Genomic DNA, 26389 nt, shown 5'->3' with positions numbered 1-26389 from the left:
AATGGTGCCAGGAAGTACAGCTTCCCATGAAGGGATGCTGGGAGAACACGCCAAGGCAGCTGAATGACTTCAAGAATGCAGCATCTGGAGGACCAGGTGCTGTGTGCCTCTCAGCATTTTGGAAATCCTTACTGAACTGTAATAGCACTGAAACCAAACACTCATACTTAGGAGATAGGCACAATGAAACCTGATTTATAGGAATTTGACCTAGAATGGTTCAAATGACAAACTTTCTGTCTGGGGCAGGTTTTTAGCATACTGAGTAGGTTATCAGCTGGGACACCTGTCACCCATATCAAGAGCACCTTGGTTTGAGTGGCAGCTGTGCTGCTGATCCCAGCTTCCTGCTAATGTGCACCCTGAGAGGCAGCAGGTGACAGCCCAAGTAGTTGAGTCCCTGCCCTCCGTGTGGCTTGAGTTTCAGTCTCCTGGCTTCATTGTAGCCCAGTCTGGGTCAATGCAGGCATTTGAGTGCATCAGTGAGTGGGAGATCTCTTTAACTCTGTCTCTTTGTCCCTCAGATAATTGCTCAGTCTTTGTGACTTGGTAACTGTCAACATTTGTATTCTTATTGCATAACAGGCACAAGTGAGGTATTTAAGATATCCTTAAGGGTAGCCTGGATTTTTGTTCTCTCTCTCCCTCTCTCTCTCTCTCTCCCCCTCTCTCCCCCATCTCTCTCACTCCCTGTCTCGACATAGCATCTCTGTCCTGTGAATTGTATAAGCCTGACAGTGCAAAAGAGAAAGTAATCAAAACTTTAATGAGAATATTCTTAATTCTCCTTTGCATATAAAAACCAAATGACAGGTTGTACAAGTAAACATGACATGTGGGAAATAGGGTGAAACAGCAGAGAAATGTAATTATCTTAAACTGTCTATTTTAAGTTACAGTTTTCCTCTGTTCACATAAGAATTGAAATGAGTGTTTTGCAGAATGAGTTATTAACAAATCACATGGCACAGGGAATAACATATACATTCAATTTTTCTGTTTCAATTTTGTGAAATATCAAATAGTTATTTCTCTGATTTTTTTTTTTGTTCACCCTTGGGGTTTGGAAGTTCAGGACTCATGCCTTTAGATTTATGTGTGTGTTATGGTAACAGTGTAAATGTTTGTTTCTGGCATATAACCTTTCCGTCCTGTGTTTTCAAACTTAGGAGTATTCCAGTAGAAATCAAACGTAAAAGCCATGTTCTGTGTGTTCGGATGGATGGAGGCCTGTGCACACAGGTTGAATAACTTTTTTTTTTTTTTTTTTTTTTTGACAGGCAGAGTGGACAGTGAGAGAGAGAGACAGAGAGAAAGGTCTTCCTTTGCCGTTGGTTCACCCTCCAATGGCCGCCGCGGCCGGCGCGCTGCGGCCGGCGCACCGCGCTGATCCGATGGCAGGAGCCAGGAGCCAGGTGCTTCTCCTGGTCTCCCATGGAGTGCAGGGCCCAAGCACCTGGGCCATCCTCCACTGCACTCCCTAGCCACAGCAGAGGGCTGGCCTGGAAGAGGGGCAACCGGGACAGAATCCGGCGCCCCGACCGGGACTAGAACCCGGTGTGCCGGCGCCGCTAGGCGGAGGATTAGCCTAGTGAGCCGCGGCGCCGGCCTTGAATAACTTTTTTATTACCCTGGTTTATTGTTTGCATCTCTGGTCTCTGATATTCTGTTTATGATGTTGTCTGATGAATAACACCTGTTCCACAGTGGCGAGAAGAAAGAGCCGTGTGTCTTCCCGGTCCACTCAGATTAGTTTGGAGCAGGGTCTGCAGTAAGTGGCTGTTTTGGCCATGTCATTACTGGAGGTAGAAGGTAGTGAGGTGGCATCCTTGGCATCGAGTTGGTTCCTTACTTGTATGGAAAGGAGTTCTATCCATTTTCTTCCAGAAAGTGAGATGCTGAACCAAGGTCATCAGGACAGGAACCACGGCTTCCCACGGAACCATGGTTAGCAGGATGGTTGCATTCAGTGTGCAGGGGGGACACCTGGCACTGCCCAGCAGCCAGCCAAACCCGGCCAGGGTCTCGGGCTGGGCAGGAGCCACATGCTGGAGGCTGCCAGCTCAGCCCTCGTACTCAACAAGAAGCCGAAGACGCTGATTTCTGAATTGGTTTGCGCCAGCTCCCTTGACCTTCTGCTGGGAGGCTACCCCTTCTCTGATGGGCATGGATGTTGCTCCAGCCGATGGAGGTCTTTCCGGAATGGCTGATTCTAGGAGGAACTTAAATTGCTTGAGTCCTTGTCGTGTTTGAATCTCTGTAAGCGAGGCTTGGTTGGTGTTGAGAGGCTGTCCATCAGTGTCAGAGTTGTCCTTTAGAGACCAGGGTGAGTCCATTTAATCGATGGACATGGCAGTGACCCGGAAGAACGAAGGCAGCTTTTACAAATGTCTTCCATTAGGACTGGTGTTGTGGCCTACTGGATAAAGCTGCCACCTGCAACGCCAGCATCCCATATGGATGGGGGTTCGAGTCCCAGCTGCTCCACTTTTGATCCAGCTCCCTGCTAATATGCCTTGAAAAGCAGCAGAATATAGCCCGAGTCCTTGGGCCCCTGCAGCCACATAGGAAGCTTGGATGAAGCTCCTGGCTCAGCCTGGCCCAGCCCTGCCATTGTGGCCATCTGTATGAACAACACACGGAAGTTCTGTCTGTCTCTCCCACTCTTGCTTGCTCCCTCCCTCATTCTCTCTTTCTCTGTAACTCTTTCAAATAAGTAAATAAATTTTTTAAAAGAAAAAAAGTCTTACGTCATGAAGGAAGAATAATTATTAATATTAAATTATATGATTTCCAAATAATGTATAATAAATATACGTAAAATTTGAAAACTGTACTTCTAACTAAGTGATCCTTAATATTTCCGATGATCTTATCAGAACTGTGCTCTGAGTTTTCAGAAATGTGGAAACAGAGGCACAGGGAGTCACCTGGGAGCCACACAGCCTCTGAATGGTAGTGTCGGGGTTTGGAGCAGTGTAGACTGGGTACTGGGGTTTCTTAGGGATTTTGTTCCACACAGGGAGATGAAAATAGAATGCATTTAATTGCTGATTGCATTTTGCTTCACACGTCAGCATGGGTCATTTCATTATCTTAGCGTTTCCGAATGTTCATTGGGCCCCATTTCCTCAAGAGGTTGATTTGCTGACTAAGAAACAGGCTGTGTTCTCCTTGTGTTCCTTCATTTGAGTCCTGATGGGCAGCGTGGGGAGATCAGAAATGGGGGGCCCTGGGCAGCCACTGGAGCCCTCCAGGGAGAACCAGGAGGCTGCCCTGGAACACGCAGGTTCTGGTCGGGCTCCTCCTTCAGCTGACCTTGAGCCGGGCTCTGTTCTCTGGGCGTCTCATCCTAACAGGACGTCACCGGCTGCAGCCCCTCTAGGGGTTGTGATAGTGCACGTTCCCCCCCTGGAAGCAGCATCCATCACGTCGCCACATAAAATCCCAGAGGAGGCTCCAGATACAAGAACGGTTGTGATGGCAGCCCCTGCCGTCTGGAGGGGTGGCTGGGTTTCCCGGCGGGGCGGACCTGGTGGACTACTGTGTGGCTGGCAGAATCCCTGGGCCGCAGCTCCCCTTGCTGTTTCTACATTCCTTGAGATGCTTAACGTGAGTGCGTTCAGCTTTGATTAGGTAATTGCATCCTCGGATTCTTTGAGGAGGGTGCCTCCCCAGTGTAGACGATCGCCCATCCCTGTGTGCTTATGAGCGGTGACCCGAGCTGCTCCCATCCGCGCCAGGGGCGTCCTGGTGGCTTCTGCACACAGCTCCCGGCCACGGCCTCCGCTTTCACCTTCACTCCCCGCCGGCGCCGACCTCTGTGGTTTTCCGGCGCTATTTATAAATCCAAGGGAGCGCTGCCTTGCCTTTGTGGAGCTGTTGATGTGGACATTTATCCTCGTCGTGCGCTGGGCCGTTCGGGGCTGGAGTCCTGCTCCCACACGTCACCCTTCTCCTTGGGAATCTGTCTTGTTCTTTGGACAAAGCCACACCACTCGCTGACCGCTGGAGAGCTTCTTCTGCCCTCGCTTCCCTATCCTGAGTCGTGTGATCACTCGCAAGGGCCCCTCCGTGGCCAGGCTGGGAGGTATCCAGGAGCCTTAAAGGCACCAGGGAAACAGAATCCGTGCCCCCTCCCCACCCCACAAGTTGCAGAGCTCAGAGGCCGCCGCGGGGGTGCTCACTGGGAGCCCAGTTGCAGCCAGGGTGTGTTTCAGTGCCGGAGCCGGATTCACAGGAAAGGAGAGGGGTCGCAGTGCACAGCGTCCGGCCTGCTGGCAAACTCGGGGCTTCCCGGGCTGGCCATGGTGTCCTCTGGACTTTTTTCAAGACCCCAAGTTGTTGAGAGAGTCTGTAGCAGGCTGTTCCTCCAGAAATATTATTCCTAAAAGCTGCACTGAAATTATTCACCTCGTGTGAAAAGCAATGTGATTTACATCTAATATGGGTAATTACTCGTGCAGTTAATTAAAAGCGTGCTCATTAAACTCCTGCTGTGACGCTGCAGATGCATCCTGTTATTTACAAACAGACCCTGGCCTCGGCTCACCTTGGTGGCCGGGGCGCCTACCTGAGAGGGGCCTGGTGACACTGGAGTCTGAGCTGAGCCGGCCCTGGTGTCCCCGGGCTGCTGGGCTTTGTTGATCCTCAGGCCGGCGTCTGGGCTGCCCAGAAGCCTTGTGTCCACTGATAACCAAGCTACAGAAACGTAGCATGCAATGAAATCTTTCTAGATCCTCTGTCGAAGCTCTCTGACTATTGAGTGGCGTCACCATGTGTGAACTCACAACAAAACTCAGAGGACAAAAGGATGATCATGAAAAACAATTCAGAGACACCCGGATGAGCACCCTGTCTCCTGGGTTGGCCTGGAAGCTTGGATCGGGGACTCTTTTGTGATTTTTCTGGCTATATTTTGTTTATTCCTGCACCCACCACACCCCTTCCAAATTCCTCTTTTGAAGAAAATACCCTCTAATGTTGAATAAAATTGTTCCAACTGGGGCCAGTGTTGTGTGCCACTGTGGTGCCTGAATCTCACATTAGAGCCCCAGTTTGAACCTTGGCTACTCTTTCAATTCGGCTCCTTGCTAATGGTCTGAGAAAGCAGACGATGATGGCCCAAGTGCCTGGGGCCCTGCCACCCTGTGGGAGACCAGGATGGAGTTCCCGGCTTCAGACTTTGGCCAGAATCATCCGTGGCAGCTGTTGGGGAGTGAACCAGAAGATGGAAGAGTTATCTCCCTCTATCCCTTTGTCACTGTGGCTCTGCCTTTCAGATAAATAAAAGCTTTAAAAAAATAAATACATTTCTCCAATTTAAAAAGTTATGTATTTGAAAGGCAGAGACAGAGATTTCTAGTGTGCTGGTTCACTCTCCGAATGCCCACAACAGCCAGAGATGAGAACAGCCGAAGCCAGGAGTCCAGAGCTCAGTCTGGGTCACCATGGGTGGTCACCGGGTTGGGGGGGGTGCAGGGGTCCAGCTACTTGAGCCATCACCTGCCGTCCCCCAGCATGAACATCAGCAGGAAGCTGGAGCCAGGAGTGAAGTCAGGACTGAAGCCCAGGGACTGCAGTGTGGGTGCGGGCGCTCTGGGTGGTGGCTGAGCCGCTGCGTTCGGTGTCTGTCCTGCTCCAAGTGTGGATGGAGGCCTGGCGTCCTCTCCTACACAGCCACGGCAGATTTCACTCTCTTAGTGCAATCACATTGCAGCTTTGTCTGCTGTGCGGGTTTCAGGTGCAGCAGCCCTCAGTCTCCGTCATTCTCACGCTCACATGCGAGCTCCGGTGTGTTCAAAACGCCCTGTGCCTGCACACAGGGATTCGCACCCTCCCTTTTTAACACCATGCTAATGAATGCCTCCCCCTGCTCCTGCTAGGTCGCCAGGGCTTAGCAATTAAAGCATGCGGTCATTTGAGACTTTTCCTGCAAGCAAAAAGAGCCTGGTCTTCTATGGAGTTTTCAGATTCTCTGAATGGAATCCTCTGGTATGTGGACACTGCTTGGTGCATTTATTTTTGCAGTTCTTTGCTGCTATCTGCTGGCCTTCTGTGGTATTGCAATGGCTGGTGAATTTGTGAATGGGAACAGAAAGTAGACCCGATAAATCAGGCCATTTTATACTAAATTCTTCACGTATTCAAAGATCTTATCTGAATCTGTTGGGTTGAGTGAACACAGAGGGAAGAATCCAGCTGCGAGGCAAGCATGATTTTAAATTTGTGACTACTGTGGTTCCAAGACAGGAGTTACTCAGTTCTCCAAGGTGGGGTGCAGTTGTCCCTAATAAGGCAGTTTCGCATGTTGTTTTAAATATTCAAATTCCAGGACAGTAGATTATGTTGGAGAGAGGATTAACCACACAACAGGTAGACCAGATGGACCCCAGTCCCTCTTCTCCCATCAGCTGGGCCATGTGAACTCCCAAGACTCAACTCTGCTCATCAGAAGGGAGCCTCGGCCTCATGGTCAAAGTGGTTTTTTTTATCTTGAAGACTGAGTCTTTATGAACATAAAAAAAAAACCACAATATATTGTCAAAAAAAATGAACAACTCAGGTGTTAGAACATCACCCAGAGCTCCTTAGGTGCTGCATCTAAACTTGCATTTATGGACTTAGTTTTAACTGAGTCGTTACTGTTTTCAGGACAGCGGGAAACCGGCATGTCCAAGTTGTCAGGACGATTGGTTTTGCCCTGGAAACCGTTTCTCAAGTCAACTCAGGATTCAGAACCACGTTGATTTCTTTGCAGAGTCTGATGTGGAAATTGGTTTTCCAGAATGTTCTGTGCCATCTTGCTGTAGCGCTTACTTCCTGTGCGATAACAGCACACTTGGATTTCTTCCCAAGGAGGAAGGCAGTTGATCCCAGGCCTGGTGTGGGGTTGTCAGGGGACCCTCAGACTACGTCCCCACCCTCCCCAGGGATGGCGTCAGCTATGGTGTCGTCTGCGACGTGCTCCCTGGGGCTTTCTGAGCATGTGTGTCCAAGACGCTTCTTTCTCAGGCTCCTCTAGAACCGACCAGAATTGTCCATTTACAGGTTCCAGGAGCTGTCCCGTGGAATCTCGTCTGCCCTGGGGTGGCTGTGGGGTCCCTGGGGAGGAGAGGCGACTAGACGCCTGGGTGCTCCCTTCGCCACGTCTTTGCCTCCTGGGTGATGAGTAGATGTAGGAGACATGAGCAATCCATGTAAGAAACTCCTAGAAGTTGATATCATCACAAACCCCAGCTGGGTGGCTTTTGAACCCAGAGCTGCCTTCCAGAGGCTGGAGGTCAAAGGTCAGAGTCTGAGTCAGGCCTTGATCCCGCCTGAGGCCCCGGGGAGGGTCCCTGCTAACTTGTGGCTGCATCCCTCTGACCTCTGAGGGCCGTCTCCTTGCCTTGGTCTCTGTAAAGGACCTGGCTTTGGATTTGGGGCCCAGCCAGATAATTTATGTCAAGCTCCTTAGCTGCATTTGCAAAGGGGCTTTTTCCAGTCCTGCAGGTGTTAGGCCATGGGCATATTTTGGGGGACAGGAGAGCAGGACAGACCCTCACTTCTGGAGGTCTCTCCGGAACCTCCCTGGCCAGACGCTTCTCTCCAGCTGCCCACAGGGACCTTGAATTTCGGGGTCCGGGATGGGGGTGAGGATGGCCACGCGTGGTGGCACAGAGGGCTTGACAGAGTCCTCAGCAATGAACAGTGCACGAGTGCAAAGGAAAAGAAATCGCTAGGGAGAGACGGCAGCTTCCGGGAAGGGCTGGTCCACTGGGACTCGGATGCCTCCAAGCCGGAAGGAGTCGGAGGCCCGAGGAAGAAGAGAAAACTCTAAAAATAGAGCTATTTGCAAGCGCTTGCTTCTCCGCTCAGAGTCGGGCTGCCCCGAGACGCCAGAGAATGTCAGCGGTGACAGCTGACATTTCTCAGCTGTGGCCTGCGTCGGGGCTAAGGGCCAGCGCTTGCTGTGGCGCTCCTTGCTCCCAGATGGGGAAACCGAGGCAAAGTCGAGCTTCCTTCCGGTGAGGAGCACTGCGGCCTCTGAGTTGGGGTCAGTTCGTGTAGGCCCAGGCTCCCTCGTCTCCCGGGCCCCCTGCTCCCTGCTCCCTGCTCTGGAGCCGTGGAACGGCTGCATCTGTAGGGAAATTGATCGCCTGCTGCCCAGTCCAGGGCTCCAAGTTGATAATTCACACGTGAGCAGCCAGACCGTTTCCCAGGCTGTCACGTGGGGCTGGAGCACTTCCGTGACTTCCGTGACGTCTCTGCTTCCAAAAGGCCAGGTTGGAACCGGTTGGAGACCCCGGCTCCGTGCACAGTGCCACACGGGATCATTTGTGACATTTTTCCAATTTGAGAGGAACACTGTTCGGAAGCCAGTGCAGTCCCCTGGGCTGCTCCCTGCTGGATCCGTGGCGGGTGACAAACCAACAGTATCATCTAAATAAACAATCCAGCCTGGCTTTCGCAAATCCATCCTGACAGGAATAAGTGGGACAATCTCAGGGAAGCGGCACGGGCTCTGGTGCTGCCAGCTGGCTTTTTCCCGTCGCTTGCGTGTGTCCGCGACGGCAGATTCAAAGCGGAGATGTGCCTCTGCTGCATTGACTTCCTGAGTTCGCTGGGTGGCACCTGCCGCTTCCCTGCGGTCCATCAGGAGGGCACGAGGATGCCATGTGCCTCACCTGGGTGGAGCAGGAGCAGACTGGCAGGGGCTCAGCTTTCCCACCTCATCTCTGGATGGGACTTCCTGGGTTTAGAAATAATCCATGATTCTCAGCACTCCCATACTGACTTAACCTCCAGGTCTTGATCTTTTCTTTCCTTTCCTTTTCCCTTTTCCTCCCCTCTTTTCTTTTCTTTTCTTCTCCTCTTCTCCTCTCTTCTCCTCTCTTCTCCTCTCTTCTCCTCCTCTCTCCTCTCTCCTCTCTCCTCTCTCCTCTCTCCTCTTCTCTTCTTTATTTGGAAAGTCAAAGAGAGAGAACTCTTCCATCCTCTGGTTCACTCCACAAATGGCTGCAATGGCCAGAGCTCAGCCGGGCCGGAGCCAGGAGCCAGGAGCTTCATCCAGGTTTCCCTCGTGGGTGCCTGGGTCCTAGCACCTGGGCCATCTTCCGCTGCTTTCCCAGAGCATTAGCAAGGAGCTGGATTGGAAGTGGAGCGTCTGGGGCAGGAGCTAGCACCCGCGTGGGATGCCGCTGCTGCAGGCCGAGGCTTTACCCTCGACGCCACAGCTCTGGTCTCTCTGGACGTTACCTGGCAGACTGGGAAGAGTTCCTGGTGACAGTAAGGGTGTTCTGCGGACTCGACGTCCAGCATCGGTCAGCGTCCTCACCCCACCCCCGAGCAGCGAGGGTGAGAGAAGAAAGAGAATGCCTCTCGTCACCGTGCCCCCAGGTGCCGGGCCACTCACTGCCTTGTGGGTCACCGGGAAACTGTGTTGAGGTCAGCTCCGGCTTCAGTAGCAGCATTTGTTGTCTCAGGAGCCTGGGGGTCAGAGGTCAGGATGCCAGGTGGCCAGGGCCCCTCCCTGGGTCGTGGATGTCACCTTCCCTCCGTGTGCTTCTCTGGCCTTCCCTTGGCTGGTGCCTTCAGAGAGGGCGCGAGGGAGCGAGTCCTCCAGTGTGTCTTCATGTAAGGCACGGATTTTTCCCCTCTCCTTTGACCCCAGGTAACCTTCACACAGCGGCCCCATCTCCAGACACAGCCACACTGCACCCTGTTCCGTCCGTGCCACTGGCTGCAGCACGGATTCTGACTTGGCAAACCAGCCATGAGGCCTGCAAGGTTGTGTGTTGTCAGCTTCCTGGGCTGGCGGTGTTGCTGGCTCACAGACCCCACTCTAAGTGGCCTGTTCCTCATTTGGCAGCTACATCACAGAAGTGACTGGAGTTTGGAAAGTAAAGAAATGTGCCCAGGATGGTAGAGCCGAGTGTTGGCATGTGGGAATCTGATGCCAACACCGCGATGGTGAACCTGGAGCCCACTGCGGAATCCTTGGCAGCTCGTTCCTCCGTGGGCATGGCCTTCAATGTCGGGATTGTTGATTCTGTAGGCGTTCGGTGGGGCCAGAAATTCTGTGTGCCTTTTTTCCTATTTGTGTGTTTAGATCGACAGAGATTGCGTGCTTTTGCTGCATACCGCACATTTTGCGATAAGGGTACGTTGGCTAAGTAGAGCTGTCCACCTGTGTGTGCCCACCCATAGTTACCGATTTTTGTTGTGAGATCACTTGTGCTGTAAGCCATTCTCAAGAATACGGTCCCTTGTTAATCCTTCCCCTTGATGTCCAGTGGGTCTCTTGAGCCCCCTCCTCCTGCCGGACTGAAATTGTGTATCCTTTGGCCAAGGTCACCCCGGGCGCCTCCATGCCTCTTGGTAACCACTGCTGCTTTTCTTTACATATCAGAGGTTTTGGTTTTTGCAGAGATAGGATTTGTGCTTCTGTAACTGGCTTGTTTCAGTTAGTGTCCTCCCAGCTCCTCCGTTGCTTCCCAAGTGACAGAATTCCCTTCCTTCTCTTCACTCTGTTTCCCTAGGGCATAGACCAGCATCTGGGATTCCTGGATTGTACACCAGCTCTCACTGTCCTTTTTGAAGCCCCTCTGTACTATTTTCCAGAGTGGCTGTGAGAATGCATATTTTTAACGCATTTCTGGCTGGCGCTGCTGGCTGGAAGGACTTCACTTTGAGAACCACAGCTGTGCAGTTTCTTTCCCCACTTTGCTGTGAGAAACCCTCCTTCCTCATAGCACAGCCAAGAGTGAGACTTGGGACTTGAACGCTGTGGATGGACCCAGCACCTTGACTGACGTGGGACCACCCAGAGGGCTTAGAAGTTTGCTGGTCTTGGGAGCCCCTTGCGTCCAGTTCTGGGCTGGAACTCCATCATTGTGTGACCTACAGCCGGTTACCTTTTGCTCATCTCAATGTTCTTAGACTAAAAGTGAACACATCGCGACCTCGTTTGGCTGCTGTGAGTTTTGACAGAAGCGTGAAGGACACGTAATGCCTGCTCCCAAAGTCGTGGTCGGTCATCGCTCCCTGTTTCAGGCCCACTCTGTGGATTTCAGAACCGTCTGTTAGAAGGACAGTGCCCACCGTGCTCTGCATCGTCCTCACCTTAGGAGCTGATTGTGTTTGCTCTGCTCTCAATCATGTGGGCTTAGAGTTTGCTGTGTTCACTAACACATAGCCACAGTGAGGGCCTCCTGATGGTACCACCCCTGTCCCCGTGCCACATCAGCAGAGCAGGCCCAGCTGCTCCCTGGTGGGGAAGCAATGCTGTCCGTAGGACTCACTCATCCAGATGGGAGCTGCTGCTGTTTGCTGACCCCTCCCCCAGCTTCTGCACCCACACTCTCCCCTTGGAGGACCCCATCTTTCCCTCAAATGCCACATCCAGCTTTCAAGACATAGGGTCGGTAGGCTGGTGCCGCGGCTCACTAGGCTAATCCTCTGCCTGTGGCGCCGGTACTCTGGGTTCTAGTCCTGGTCAGGGTGCCGGATTCTGTCCCCGTTGCTCCTCTTCCAGTCCAGCTCTCTGCTGTGGCCTGGGAAGGCAGTGGAGGATGGCCCAAGTGCTTGGGCCCTGCACATACATGGGAGACCAGGAGGAAGCACCTGGCTCCTGGCTTCGGATCGGTGCAGCGCGCTGGCCATAGCAGTCATCTGGGGAGTGGGGGTGGGGGTGAACCAACGGAAGAAGGACCTTTCTCTCTGTCTCTCTCTCATTGTCTAACCCTGCCTGTCAAAAAAAAAAAAAAAAAAAAAAGACATACGGTTGGCTCCATCCAGCTTGGTCTGTGTCTCCACCCTTGTCCAGCCACTGTCCTTCACATGTGGGCTCCTACAGCATCCCCGAAGCTGGCCCCTCCACCTGCCAGAAGCCAGAACCTGGCTGTCCTCTCTCCAGAGCCGCTGCATGAAGAGGGTGTCATTGCGGTGTGGATGCTTGGGCCGTGCTGGGGGGGATGTGAAAGGCTACAGCCTCTGTGAAGGACAGCACAGAGGTTCCTCACATTCGGCAGAATCACCATCGCATTCAGCGTTTCCACTTCTGCACATGCACACAGAAGAATCGGAAGCAGGGACTTGAACAGATGCTTAGACACTCGTGTTCATAGCGGCGGCCCAAATGTGCAATACTCAGTTCCCATTGATGCGTGACACTTATGGATAAGCACAGTGTGGTTTATCTGTGCGATGGGGTGTTATCCAGGCTTAGAAAGCCAAGGAGTTCTGAGCCACGTGAATGGTTATTGAAGATACCGTGCTTAGTGAAGTAAGCTGGACACAGAGAACACATGTCACATGACCTCTCTTACACCAGCGTTGTTGTGGACTGAATGGAGTCCCTTCAAAAATGGTATTCCAAGGTCCTCACCCCCGGCATGACTGTGTTGAGAGATTGGGACTTTACGGTGCTGACTGAAGTTAGACGAGGTCCCAAGAGTGGGATCCTCATCCAATAGGACTGGTGTATTTAGAGGAAGGGATACCACCCTTCCACCCTTCTCTCCCCCTCTCTCTCTCATATATATATATATATATATATATATATATATATATATATCACACACACACACACCCTCTCACTCTCACTCTCTCACTCTCTAGTAAAGTGGAAAAGCCTTGGGAGGGCCAGTGGGAAGGTTGCAGCTACAGGCCAGGAGGAGAAGCCACCTCCGGAGCTCACCCTCACGAGCTCGCCTTGGCCTTGGCCTTGGACATCTAGTCTGTGAGTGACAGCGTTCCTAGCAGACTGAAGCAGAGAGGTCTAGAGAGTCCTCAGACTCATAGACACGGGAGCTGGAATACTGGTTGCCAGGGAACAGCGAAGGAAGAAGGGGGAATCAGTGCTTCGTGGGGCACAGTTCAGTCTGGGAAGATGAAAACTGCAGTGTGGATGGTGGGGATGATTGCACAGAAATGCGAATGTCATGATGCCACTGGACTGTGCACTGTGGAGTGTACGAACACGACTTAAAATGGTGAATTGGGCAGTGCTGTGCTGTGTGCTTTGTACCATTATCAAAAAAATAGAAACTGTGTGTCCTCGGTGCTCTCAGGATAAAAGCCAGCCTCCCCCTCTCCTCTCGGCTCCCCACATTGTCCTCTCTCACTTCCCTTTGGCCCCAGGAACTTGGGGGCCTTTGCGCCTGCTCTCTGCTTGCCCTGGAGGCTCTGCCCTGCCTGAATCTTTGTCTCATACCTGACTGCCTGCAAGCCTTCTCTCAGTTTCAGCCCCTTTTTACGTTGAAAAATCTTACTCCTCTATTCTCAGCATTTCCCATCTCCTCCCTACGTCATCTTAACATTGTTTACTGGTTGCGAAAGTGTTATCTGTCTGTCTGAGTAGAACCTAAGCTTCCGTGTGCTTGGTAGGTAACTGAGCCTTCAGTGCCAATACACAGGCTGGGCGGATAACAGGTTCTGAACGTGTCTTCTAAATTTTTATTTGTTCATTTTCATTGCATTTGAGAGACAGAGATCTTCCATCTCTTAGCAAACACGTAAGTTTGAGTAAATTAGTGTCTCCGTTGCTGATGTGACTGTATCTGCCATTCATTCTAGTGAGCTCCATGGGTTATGACCATATTTTTTTAATCTTTATATTCCAGAACAATAAGAAAAAAATGCAGAAAAATATCTGTGCAATAAGTATGGCTGATTGGATGGGTGGATAGATGGATGAGTGAGTGCATCTGTGGTGCTGGGTGTGTTGGTGGGTAGGTTTGTTAATGATAAAGGGATGGGTGAGTGAGTGTGGGCGATGGTGAGTGGGTGGATAGATGGATAGATAGATGGTTGTTGACTAGGTGGATAGGTGGGTAGATATATGGTTGGATGAGTGAGTGTGTGAGGATTATGGGAGTGTGGATGGCTGGTTGGCTGGTTGGTTGTACAGGAGGGTGGATGGCTGGTTGGCTGGTTGGTTGTATGGGAGGGTGGGTGGGTGGGTAGTTGGCTGGTTGGTTATATGGGAGGGTGGATGGCTGGTTGGCTGGTTGGTTGTATGAGAGTGTGGGTGGCTGGTTGGTTGTATGGGAGGATGGGTGGGTAGTTGGCTGGTTGGTTATATGGGAGGGTGGATGGCTGGTTGGCTGGTTGGTTGTATGGGAGGGTAGGTGGTTGGCTGGTTGGCTGTATGGGAGGGTGGGTAGCTGGTTCGCTGGTTGGTTGTGTGGGAGGGTGGGTGGCTGGTTGGCTGGTTGGTTGTATGGGGGGGTAGGTAGATGTACAAGAAGTGAGCAGTGGTGGCTTTGTGTTAGAGTGCGTTAGGTCTGACTTTTCTAAATTTGGAATGGGAGAGGTGTTAAGTTGGATTCAGGACACTCTCCACTGATGTGAACGGAGAGGTTGGGGATCAGATTGTTTTATGAGCCTCCAGCTTCTCTGTGCAGTGGTCTCTGACCCATCACTGTGTCTTCACCCCACATCTGCATGCCGTAAAGCTTCCTTACGACATGCATATGTCTCGACTGCAAACACCATGGCATATCCCTCTCAAATGCACTATAAAGAGCAATGGCTCGGGGAAGAACTGTTAGGAGTGTGAGCCCCTTATTATTTTAAAGGGCATTTCAACAACACCACCGAATGTTCTCTGACCGTAAGCCTGATTCTGGTTTTCTCTCTCGCTTTGTTTTCTCGTCCTCTCAGGATATCAAGGCAGACTGCAATACCTGCGTGGGAATAGAAGACAGAAAGGTAAGTCGATATTTTTCATTGTTTTTGTCTCGAGCCGAACAGGAACTCTATGATTGCAGCCCACGTGTTTGAGGCACGCCTTGCTGGACGATGATTTGCCGGTGGTTCGTGTGCCGGTATTAGCCGCACACAGTCATGCTTAGAAGTGTGTGTCATGTTCCCCTCTTGCAATCTGTGTTATTTCTGATGGCTTCTAGGAGGATTTCAAATGTAATTAAGTTTACAGAGAATCTGGTGCTGGTTTTAGTTTTAGTCGTCACCTTTTTCAGAAAAACAGCTCACGTATGTTTTGGCTCATGCTGGATTTCAGTTTTGTGCATGGTTATTCTGTATGTCATATGTGACATCTGTGATATTACGTATGTTATAGGTTATGTAATGATGGGCTCTCAGAGTATCTGTGTGCTGTGACTTGAAAATCATTTCCGTCAGGACACATTCCCATGGGTGGCAGTTTCCTGCCGGAGATTGGGAGGTGGGCTGGGGTGGGGGTGGGAGGGTCACTTCCTGCATATTTACACTATTCTCTCGACTCCTCCTCTGTGTTATGCTTGGTGGGTATCCCCTCAGGAACAGCAACGTTAGAGGATTTGCCTGCACTTCGCTGCTTCTACCGTCTGTCTCTCTTTACTGACAAGAGTCCTTGGATGTTTCCGTGACTGAGCTCTGGGCGGGTCAGATGTCACCAGGTACACCTTGCATCCAAAGAGGTGGGATAGGTGGACTGAGAGGACATGCTGCTGGCCACTTCTGACTTCGTTCCATGATTTTGAAGGTCATTTCTTTTTGCAGTGGCATCCCTGTTGTCCCGTGCGGACACTGTATATTAAATTGAGCAGAGATTCTCAGCTGTGATTTGTGATGGGTGGGGACCCTCTGCTGATCATAAGGCCTTTGAGGACTGCTCAGAGCAAACTTTACTTTTAAATAAAAGGCAATTGCCACGTGTTATTTGAGTTCATGTTAATCTGCTCTCAGTGAGGGGAATAATGACATGGTCGGCTGAGTTCAGACTTGGTGATCCCAGCTCCAGTGTGAAGGCCAAGGTGACTCGGTGCACGTTGGCAGGCCCCTTGTGTGTGCATGCAGGTTTGCTTGCATGAGCGTATTTTGTGAGCGGGATGAAATGGAATTTCCATGTAGGCGAAATGTGTGTGCTGCTCCACTCTGCCCATGTCTCAGTGCTCGCAAACTGTTTTCTGCTCTGACTGCTAATGCCAGGATGTTTCTCTCTCCCTTGCGCCTTTATGGAACTCATGGACATGTTTCTGCCCAGTGTCTGTTGCTTTTTGATTTCTTTGCTACTGATGTTTGAATGTTACCAGGGGACTGATACTGTTAGAACTATGACAGACTCGTCATTGGGAAAATGTCAGTGGACAACCAGGATAAGCCTTGGTCAGTGAAGACCAAATCGCCTTTGGCTCAGCTGCAACCATGGTGCTGATCACTCACACCTGTGGCTGCAATAAGCACCCCCCCCCCGGCTTCCTGCTGGGAGGTCACTTGGGACGTGGCTTCGGATACCCATGTGTGCATCCACACAGGTGCACATGTTCATGTACACACACATTTCTTTTTTGTTTTGATTTTGCTGTTTTTCACTTAATATTATTTCTGAGAGAACACATTTTTAATTTATGTGATACTCCTTATGTTTTATGGTAGGTAATCCACTGAACAAAGACTTCAACAAGTTAAATGTAAAAAGACTGTAGCTTAGCAGGAGGAGAGGCAGGGATTGTAAGCAACAGTCAAAAAGAAACGGTGTTAAAGTTTTGGGGGCCAGCACTGTGGCCAGGCAGTATAATAGGTTAAGCTGCTGCCTGCTATGTCGACATCCTATATGTGTTCATTTGCGTCCTGGCTGCCCCACTTCTGATCCGGCTTCCTGCTGTTGGCCTGTTAAAAGCAGCAGACGATGACTCAAATGCATTTGCTCCTGCTACCCACATGGGAGACCTGGAAGATGCTCCTGGATCCTGGCTTCAGCCTGGCCCAGCCTTGGCTGGGCATCTGGGGAGGGAACCAATGGGATGGAAGACCTCTTTCTCTGTCTTTCCCCCAGCTCTGACTTTTCAATGAATAGATAAATCTTTATAAGATGTATGTTGAACTTCACTCATACAGAGTAAATTTTAAGGTAGTCCTAGATCATTAAAACTCTGGCAGTATATAATTCTTAACAGTTTGACAAAGGCTTGAAATGAAATTTGACAAAAGTGATGCTGGCATTTTGTTTTTTTTTTTTTTCTTGATTTTTAAAGTTTAGCTCTTTTGTGTCTTCATAGGTTGTTGAGTCAGATCTTCAAAGATTCCCATTTCCAAGGGCTCCCCAGCTGTTCTATAAACTTGACCTCGTGTGGCTAATACAGAACTTAGCCAATCAGTTGGCTGCAGGTAGTGTGTGATGAGTCCTAGTGCCTCCGTCACCTCACTCCCTCGGGCTCTGTGGACTTGCCACTCCTTCTGCGAGGGAGGAAAAGCGTCCTTGCCTCCTGTTCCCTCCCCCTTTCATCACTCATGCAAATCTGACATCTGCTGTCGCTCCTCTGGGTCCTGGATCACACTTAGAAGCTGGCAGTGAGGGCTGGGGAGGCAGCTCTAGGTACCTGAGTCCTTTCATTCACGGGAAAGTCGGGGTGCGGGCAGAGCTCAAATCCCACTGTCTGTGCGCAGGGCTGTGGGGTGAGGCCGCACAGGGAGAAGGCAGCCAGGGCCGTGGGAGCCGTGCATCTCCAGGAACTGTGCTCTGGACTTCCTGCCACCCCGATGTGTAATGATGAAATTTCACTGCTGAAGTGCCGACGCTTGCTCCCGCACACGCGTGTGCATGTGAGTATGCACGCACACACGCACACGTACTCTCTCTCCATGTAATCCAGGCGCTTCTGGCAAAACCAGTAATTTGATAAAGTGGAGCCGAAGTGACAGGGGATGACAGAGGTATCAAAATAATCAGTATACCCGGCTCTGAAGCAGCGCCCTCCTCGGCCCAGGCGGAGCTTGTCGGCTGCCGCGCACCCTGGAGGGGAACTGGCCGTGTGTTTTCTTTGGAGCTGTTTCCGTTAGCAGAGGAAGCTTAGCAGAACCCCTGCAGGACTAGATGCCATCCCGAGTAGGACGTCACTTTGTCCTCCTTGCATTTCTCCTCCTCTTAGTTCTGTCTCCGCCTCTCCTGTGGCTTCTGCATTCATGGCTGTGGTCCTCTACTTGCGTGTCATACCTTTGTCTGGGTTGTCGACCGTCTCTGCGAGAGGAGAGTGTTAGAGAACAGAATCCCAAGTTTGCTGCTGCGTCTTCTTCCCGTGCTCTTAGGTTCTGCAGAGCTGTTGACCCCGAGTGACTCGTTTTCCTGTTGCATCCCAGAGCAGGGGTCCGGGTGGAAGAGGAGAGGTGAATTTCAGCCGTCCAAGGGAGCCGGCATCCTAATGCAGAGCCGTAGATTTGTTACTCTTGATCTGCACTTGGGTCTGGCTCCGTCAGAGACTGTTGACAGGATGAAAGTGTTTTTTCCTCTCCTGTTTGGTTTTCTGTTTTCTTTTTCTACCCTGGCATCCTGTTTTCTCCCGGGGCCACAGAATGCTACTTGTCACTGGGAAAATCTTGCTGGTTGTTTACGGGGCCGCTCGGTGTGTGCATGGCCAGGCGCTGCTCCCAGGCTTCCTGATGCACCGGTTCACAGGGCCCCTGTGAATGTCCCCAGCTTGGAAGGGCCCCTGCCTAATGGTCAAATGTCTCGTGCAGGGCCACAAGGAGATCTGTGGGGAGGTTCAGATTCCTACCCTTGGACGAGAAGCATCTGTGCTCATGGCTGCCTCCCCAGGTGGATGCTGGGGAGCTGATGTGGGTTTGGCAAGGGTGGCAGCAGGGAGACCACTGCTTGGAGTGGCTGCACGGCCTCACGGAACCCCACACGTCTGACATTTACCATGCCTGTGTTTCTGCTGAGGAGCCCATGCATTTAAATTCATCTTTATTTGCAGTGTAAACTCCATCCAGATTCCAGGACTGCTGTGCAGACTGATTTGGGTGACTGAGGCATAGGTGGATGGATCAGAGTGGGTTAAGAGCCTGTCAGGAGGAGATGAGACCCCTTTTGCCAGTGGCTGTAGGCAGACATGGCTTCCTCCTGGCACTTCTGCCCTGGGCTGCTGCTGCATAACCGTTTTGGGTCTGCTGTAGACATGCAGAGAACGAGTTTGGTGGTTTTCAGGGTTAGGATGACCTCCGGGTTGCATGTGAATAAATCTTGGATTGGGGCCGGCGCCGCGGCTCACTAGGCTAATCCTCTGCCTTGCGGTGCCGGCACACCGGGTTCTAGTCCCAGTTGGGGTGCCGGATTCTGTCCTGGTTGCCCCTCTTCCAGGCCAGCTCTCTGCTGTGGCCAGGGAGTGCAGTGGAGGATGGCCCAAGTGCTTGGGCCCTGCACCCCATGGGAGACCAGGAGAGGCACCTGGCTCCTGCCATCGGATCAGTGCGGTGTGCTGCTGCGGCGGCCATTGGAGGGTGAACCAACGGCAAAGGAAGACCTTTCTCTCTGTCTCTCTCTCTCTCTCACTGTCCACTCTGCCTGTCAAAAATAATAATAATAATAATAAATCTGCGATTGGGAGAGAGGAGTCTTGTGCTGAGGCTAGCACTGAGAGTTCTTGGCTTATCTTTCTGTCACGCCTGCTGCAGATCAGGTGGCCTAACTACCGTGTGGGAGGCACCATCGTCATCCAATCACCCGTGGTTAACAGGTAGAAGGGGAAGCTGAGAGACGCAGACAAATTTGCCCAGTAGGACTCAAAGTGCATCGTGAAGTCAGAATTTGAACCTGGAGATTCCGAGCCTAGACCATGTGCTGTATAGCCCTGATGCCACCTCCCTTACCTCAGAAAGCAAGAACTAAATCTGTAGGGAGTGGCAGTTGCACTTTGCCTCTGATGAAGTTGTGCCTGGGCCAGATTTATTGCCAAGTAAATAATCTTATTTCCACTTTGGGGTAGCTGTGGTGGCTCTCAGTGAAGATTCTTCCCAGTCTGGGTCATCCTGTCCTTCTGGTGAGCAGCCAGTCCCACGAGAGGATGCCAGGACGTCCTGGGGCCCTGCTGGGGAGAGACAGCAGCACTGGGTTCACATTACTATGGTTTTTCCACTGAGGGGCATGAGTTGAAGGCTTGGTCCTCAGCCTAGTGGTGGCAGGACCCCACAGAAGGTCAGAGGAAGCCCTGCCCAGACACTCCTTGTGTGACCCGTGGGTCATTCCCGAGAGAACGGAGGATCCTCACGAAGGCCTGAGCTGGTCTGACCCAGCACTCTGGCTTCTGTTTGAGTGTGACCTCCTGCTCTCACAAGCTTCACCCCTGCCACTGTCATCCACCGTGATGGGATGCAGCCAAGAATGTCCTCGCGAGCCCCACGCCCTCGACCCTCCAGAACCGTGAGCCCAGGGAGCCCCTTTGTGCAAGGATTTGGTTGTAGCAGTGAGAGGGTGACTCAGACAGTGGGGTTTGGCTTGAGTTTCCAGAGATCTGATTCAGTTCCTGGCTTTAGTGATTTCAGCAGGGTGTGTGTGGGTATTCGTGTGTGTGTGTGTGTGTGTGTGTGTGTGTGTGTGAGAGAGAGAGAGAGAGAGAGAGAGAGAGAGAGGGAGGGAGAGATGCTTTAAACCCAGGAGTCGCCAGTGCAGATCCTGAAGAACCACAGGCTTTGGAGCCTGAGGGTCTTGGATTTCAATCCCAGCTCTCCCCGTAATAGCTCTGTGACCCTGAACCTCGGTTATGCTAGTTCCCATCTCTGCACACTTATCTGTAAATTGAGACTAGTGCAGTCCAGTTGGAGTGTCAGTTTAAAGAATGAAGAAGCAGGTACTTCTTCTTTTACTTCGCAAAGCAATTGACGTAGGACCTGGAACAAAACAAGAACTGAAAGACCTGTAATGACATGTATTTTTATTTTGAGGATGTCTGCCTACAGGCATTTCTCGTCACTTATCATTAAATTTTCCTTTAAAAATGAGACCCCTGATGTATGATGGGAGCTCAGAGAAGTGGGCAACCAGTGTGACCTACCAAGCCTTGGGGGTATTTTACTGAGGAAGAGACACTCGGCACAGGTGGGAGAGAAACAAGCTGTCTTCCAGACCCAGGCAGGAGCCACCCTTGAGTTAAGGCAGACAGGGATGCATGTAGGATGGAAGTGGCTTGGGTCACAGTGACCTGGGAATGATGGCACCACGTTCTGGGTGCTGTTACATAGTTTGTTGCAGCCATGTGGAATACGGGCTCACTGTTGTTGTTTTCTGAGCCATCCTCAAAATCTGATTTTTACTGAAAAGCCACTGATTTTTGACACACTGTGTGTGGGTGACAGGAGACACACGTGCAGGGAAGAGTCGAGGGGCTTCCAGGGCGCAGGCTGGCCAGGCGTGAGTTGCAGGGTGGGAGGGGTGTCTGTGGATGTTCCTCCTGGGCAGACAGGAAGTTGTGCGAGCACATGGGCATTGAGGGTGGACTCAGGTCCGGTGTGCATGTCCTGGAGTGGTCAGAGGAGAGTGTGATGGAGCTCAGGGGTCAGCCTTGGGTGCATGTGGGGATGAGGGGGAGGCTTCACCTAGAACATGCTGACAGCAGCGAGGACCCTAAGAGGTAACAGGGTGGCTATTCAGACACGTGCTACCCTTGGAATGTGTGTGACCGGACAGGTATCTCTAAGAATGGGGCATCTGGGCTGGCGCCTTAGCATTGCGGGTAAAGAATGGGGCATCCGTTTCCTTTGCTGCAGACCGAGAGGTGAGACCGCTGGATCACCTGGTTGGTTCTACACTGGATTGTTAATCAGCCTTAAAAATAAACGAGGAATTCCCGCCATCTGCAGCAGCGAGGATGAACTTGGAGGATGTTGTGCTAAGTGGAGTTGGCCAGACACAGAAAGACAAACACTGGGCGAGTCCCTTCCCTGTAGAATCTAAGATACAGTCAGACCCACAAAGCAGCAGAGAGTAGAATGTGGGTTGTCACAGATTCAGCTGTAAAATGAGTCCGTTCTGGAGACAGTGTGCAGCGTGGTGCCTATGGTTGTGCTGTGTATCACACACCAGAAACATTCTTATTTATTTATTTATTTATTTATTTATTTGGCAGATAGAGAGAGAGAGACAGAGAGAAAAGTCTTCCTTCTGTTGGTTCACCCCCCAAATGGCCGCTAAGGCCAGAGCTGCTCCGATCCGAAGCCAGGAGCCAGGTGCTTCCTCCTGGTCTCCCATGTGGGTGCAGGGCCCAAGCACTTGGGCCATCCTCCACCGCCCTCCTGGGCCACAGCAGAGAGCTGGACTGGAAGAGGAGCAACCGGGACTAGAACCCGGTACCCATATGGAATGCCGGTGCAGCAGGTGGAGGATTAACCAAGTGAGCTACGATGCCGGCCCCCACCAGAAACATTCTAGGAGAGGAGGTCTCACGTGTCCTCACCCCTGCACGCACAAGGCAGCCATGTCGCATGATGGATATGTTCATTAGCTTGGTAGCAGTCATTTCACAATGCATATACATAGATGTGTATCTCAAATATGACAGGAGACACTCTAAATATATGCCACTCTGAGTTGTCAATCACTCCTCAAGAAAGCTAGGGAAAGAATCTAGGTGCATGATAGGGGAGGCCCACAGTTTCCTGTGTGCCAGCGGTGCCCAAGTGTGGGATTCAGGCTTCAGGTGATAAATGAGGTATCAGGTGACACAAGAAGTTGGCGTCAGATCACCCAGTGAGCAGGTGGGGAAGGTATTCCCTTGCCGACACTTTGTAGACACTGAGATGGCATCAAAGTGACTTAATATGATTGTGTTCTATAAAATAAATTTCCCAGACTTGCTAATCTGTCTTTTTAACTCAAAGATCTAGAGACCTTAGCAGACAATTTTATAACTTAAAAACATTTTACTTTTGAATTAGGGTTACTTTCTATATCTGATGGATACTTCTCTTTCCATTTACTTCAGAGTTCTATGCTAATTTTTAAAATGACTTGTTTATTTATTTGAAAGGCAGAGTTATAGGGAGACAGAGACAAAGATCTTCCGTCTGCTGGTTCACTCCTCAATTGGCTGCAGTGGCCAGGACTGGGCCCAGCTGAAGCCAAGAACCAGGATCTTCTTTTGGTCTCCCATGTGGTTGCAGGGGTCCAAGGCCTTGGGCCATTCTACTTTACTTTCCCAGGCACATTAACAGGAAGCTGGATCAGAAGTGCAGCAGCCAGGAGTTGATGCCAGCACTGTAGGTGATGGCTTAACTGGCTACACCACAGCACTGGCCCCCGTAAACTCTGTCTTAAAAAAACTCTTCAGTGGATGTTAGCAAATCTGTTTTACTTTAGTAAAACGTATATTAAGGATAAGAAATTTAAACGCTCTGAAGAAAATCAGATAAATGTACATGGGGGTCCATTGGAGCCACTCTTTTCTACTGTGTGCTGCAATCAATAGTGCTTCTGCGTTGCATTTTGGAAGGGGTCAAACTCTGCTTGTTTGCAAGGGACTGAGAAGGGTCCAGGGTCCAGGGCAAACTGGACATCAGAGAATGAGTCTGAAATAGAGCCATGTAGGAAAGGGGGACCAAGACTTGAGAATGCAAGAAAATTAATCCATCCTGTCCATGTGACTTGGTGACTCCAGGAACATGTCCCAAACTTCTCAGCTTAAGAATGGGCCAGTTCACTGACCTGTGGAGTATAGAGGCTGACCAGTATGGATGGTGAATTAATCTCGTGAATTCTGAAGGCTTCGCTGCCAGTGAGCACAGAGCAGTACCAGGGCTGGTGTTCTGTCTAGCAGTACTTCATTTCTGGAGACGCAGACGGTTAGTCCTGGTTCTGACAGTGCAGGGATGGAGGCCAGGCGTGCTCCTTACTGGAAGGGCTCTAACCTACAGATAGTGTTCACCAGACTTTCTCATTGGAGGCAGAACTAAGCTGCCTAGGGCAACCAGGGGGAGGGTGACAGTGAACACTCTTCTAAGAGAGCTCCCAGAGTTCATCTGGGGATTGATTTTTCTTCTGCGCCAGTTGCGCTTTGATGAAGCGTGATTGTGTGTTTGTATTAAAGGGAAGGTGCTCCCAGATCCCCAGAGAGGAGGAAGTTAACACATCCCTGCGGGAGGATGAGTTTGAGCCTGGAGGGAAGGCGGTGGGGAGAGCATCCTGCCCAGGTTGCAGGGATGGAAGCCTGCAAGGGGACGCCTGGCAGAATCCACTTGGGAGTCAAGGGGAGCTCAGTGCGGCAGGGGCTCAGGAAGCGCTGGGAAGAGTGAGCTGAGAGCAGGCGGGAACGCAGGCAGGGGCTGGGCCTTCTGAAGCTTTGGGGCAGGAGGGCTTTATGTCCTCAAGCGTAGAATGAAGTCTCCTCCTGGCACGGGATTCAGTCATGTGGAATGATCAGAGCTGCAAAACGTGGTGCTCTTCTAGCTCCTAGCTTCTGCTTACCCGTGTACGACCTCTCGTACTTGTGTTAGCTCATTTGTGGCCTCACAAGCTCTGGCCAAGGAGTAGGTACAGTCATCTAACACCTGCACAAGGCCCTTCTCAGTGTTGCTTGCCGTACATTTTCTGCATTTGACATCTCATGCAAATTCCCTGAGGCTGTGACTCATCTGCACGTGAGTGACCATCATTCCTGCAGCTCGAGTTCCAACGTAGTGCATAGCCACCGGCCAAGCCTGTCGTTTGACTGTGTTTGGGGGCGGAACGGACTGCAGGTCAACTGTCTTTGGCCGTAGAATTGTCCATGACCCTGGAGCACCTGTAAAGCTGTCCACGTTTGCTGTCTTACCTTGGTGGCTGCTTTGTTCAACAATGACTTGTGGGTGGAACCTTGTTGGGATTCGGTTGCACAGTGTAAACAGGCTTCATCTTGGTTTTGTTTTTTGGAGGAACAAAGCACCATACAACAAAGCTGTGTACATAGCCCACCAGATGGTCAGACTCAACATCTTTCTTACTTATGTTTTGGGCAACATAGAAATGATAAATGCCAGTGTCTGGAATTGTGTGTTCAGAACCTGCAGATCAAAGCAGGTGGGAGTCATCTGGGATAGAAGCTACACCCTTGCCGCAAAGGGTGCGGGTGGATGGTTGCTAAGAAACCCTCAGCGGTTTTGTGCATATCTGCAGTGTAATGGAAAAGGGTTTTGCCACCTTAGTGATCTGAGTTTGAATCCTGGCTCTGCCACGTGCTAGGTAAACCTTGCAATGGTCACACTGGCTTTCTGATCCACAGCTACATGTGAGAATAGTGTTGCGTCTTCTATGCCACAGTTCTCATGATGTAACAAATTGCCCAACAGAAAACCGAGTTGGAGCAGATAAAAGAGAAGACAGCAGTGGCAGTCGTTGAGTAAATTCTGGCTTTCTTTTGGAATATCTGTGACTTACTGCTGAGCTTTCCCCGGACAGTAATGATGGTGACCACAGTTAGATGGTTCACTTCTACCTGTGTTAAGAAAGGCTGCTTTTCCAATGGGTTCAGCACAGTTCTTGGGTGTGACGGCCATTGGCTTAGCAGGAGTCAGTCTACTCGGAGGAGCAGTACTGTGCACGTTTTTCTGCCCTTGCCCACAACTGGACGTGGGTGAACCCCTACTGAATGGCCTAACGGGGTGCAAGTATACAGGGGATGCTCCTCAAAGCAAATATTTTTTGAAGACTTGTTTATTTATTTGAAAGATAGAGTTACAGTCAAGGAGAGGGAGAGGCAAAGAGAGAGGTCACATCCCAAATGGCCACAACAGCATGGCTGAGCCGGGCCAAAGCCAGAAATAGGAGCTCCTTCCAGGTCTTCCACGTGTGTCTGGGAGCCCAAGCACTTGGGTCGTCTTCCACTGCGTTCCCAGGTGCATTAGCAGGGAACCGGATCAGAAGTAGAGCAGTCGGGACTTGGACTGGTGCCCACTTGGGATGCGGTGGCTCTACCCACTATACCACAATGCCTGTGCTCTCAGAGGGAATAGTGGCTGATTTTTTTCCAAGTGAGAATGTGGATAATAATAATAATAGCAACTAGCATGCAGTAAGTGCTTACTCACTGCTAGAGACCACTTTTAGCGCTCTGTGTATTCTGTTTGTTCAATCCTTAAGAAGATGATTTTGAATCCATGTATTCTTTACCCCATGGTGTAGATGAGAAAAGTGAGGGAAGGGGGAGTTAACAGCCCAAGGAGCAAGCGTGGAAATGGGATCCATATGCAGAACTCCTTCATTTGACTCCTGACCACCGGGCTGAGCTACGTCCTGTGAGGACGCCAAGTAGCAGAAACAGCAGATGTCCCTCGAGTACTTAACATGTTCAGTGCATGGCACGGAGGCTGATGGTCGCTCTACTTGCGACGCTTACTGTAACAAAGACTTCAGCATGATAGCAATGACGGGGGCCCATCTTTAGTGCATTCTGCACGTTAAATTCCCTCTTAATCACTCTTCCTGATGTGGTTATCTGTGAGGTCCTCAATGGATTTGCTCTTCAACATCATCAAAATGCTCCTGGTTCCAATCAAGGCTTCGCTTCCCAGCGTGACTGAGAGTTATTTTTGTAGACTGGAGCTTCTGACCCTCGAACAGGGCTCTGTACCAGCCTTTTATGTAGTATCTGCAGGTTAGCGCTCCGACTAGACTTTGAACGTGAGATGTCAGTCATACTTCTCTCTCTCATTTATTTTA

The 26389-nt window shown here is 51.0% G+C and overlaps 1 protein-coding gene and 1 long non-coding RNA gene across 6 annotated transcripts in view; one reads left to right on the top strand and one right to left on the bottom strand.

Annotated features, from left to right (window-relative positions):
* The window catches only part of RBFOX1 (RNA binding fox-1 homolog 1), a 1595659-nt gene that overhangs the window by 599408 nt on the left and 969862 nt on the right, over positions 1–26389 (top strand). For all 5 annotated transcript variants that reach the window (XM_070063963.2, XM_089321246.1, XM_089321248.1 and 2 more), the window contains one exon: positions 14650–14697. In XM_070063963.2, coding sequence (XP_069920064.1) covers positions 14650–14697 — 48 coding nt within the window. The remainder of the gene's footprint in view (positions 1–14649; positions 14698–26389) is intronic.
* The window catches only part of LOC149120636 (uncharacterized), a 1089735-nt gene that overhangs the window by 252513 nt on the left and 810833 nt on the right, over positions 1–26389 (bottom strand). The window lies entirely within an intron of this gene.

Source organism: Oryctolagus cuniculus, chromosome 19 (assembly GCF_051225735.1).
Source record: "Oryctolagus cuniculus isolate XC-2025 breed Fujian yellow rabbit chromosome 19, ASM5122573v1, whole genome shotgun sequence".
Taxonomy (NCBI): Eukaryota; Metazoa; Chordata; class Mammalia; order Lagomorpha; family Leporidae; genus Oryctolagus; species Oryctolagus cuniculus.
Note: the sequence above shows the minus strand (reverse complement) of the source record. Positions and strands in the feature narration are given on the sequence as shown.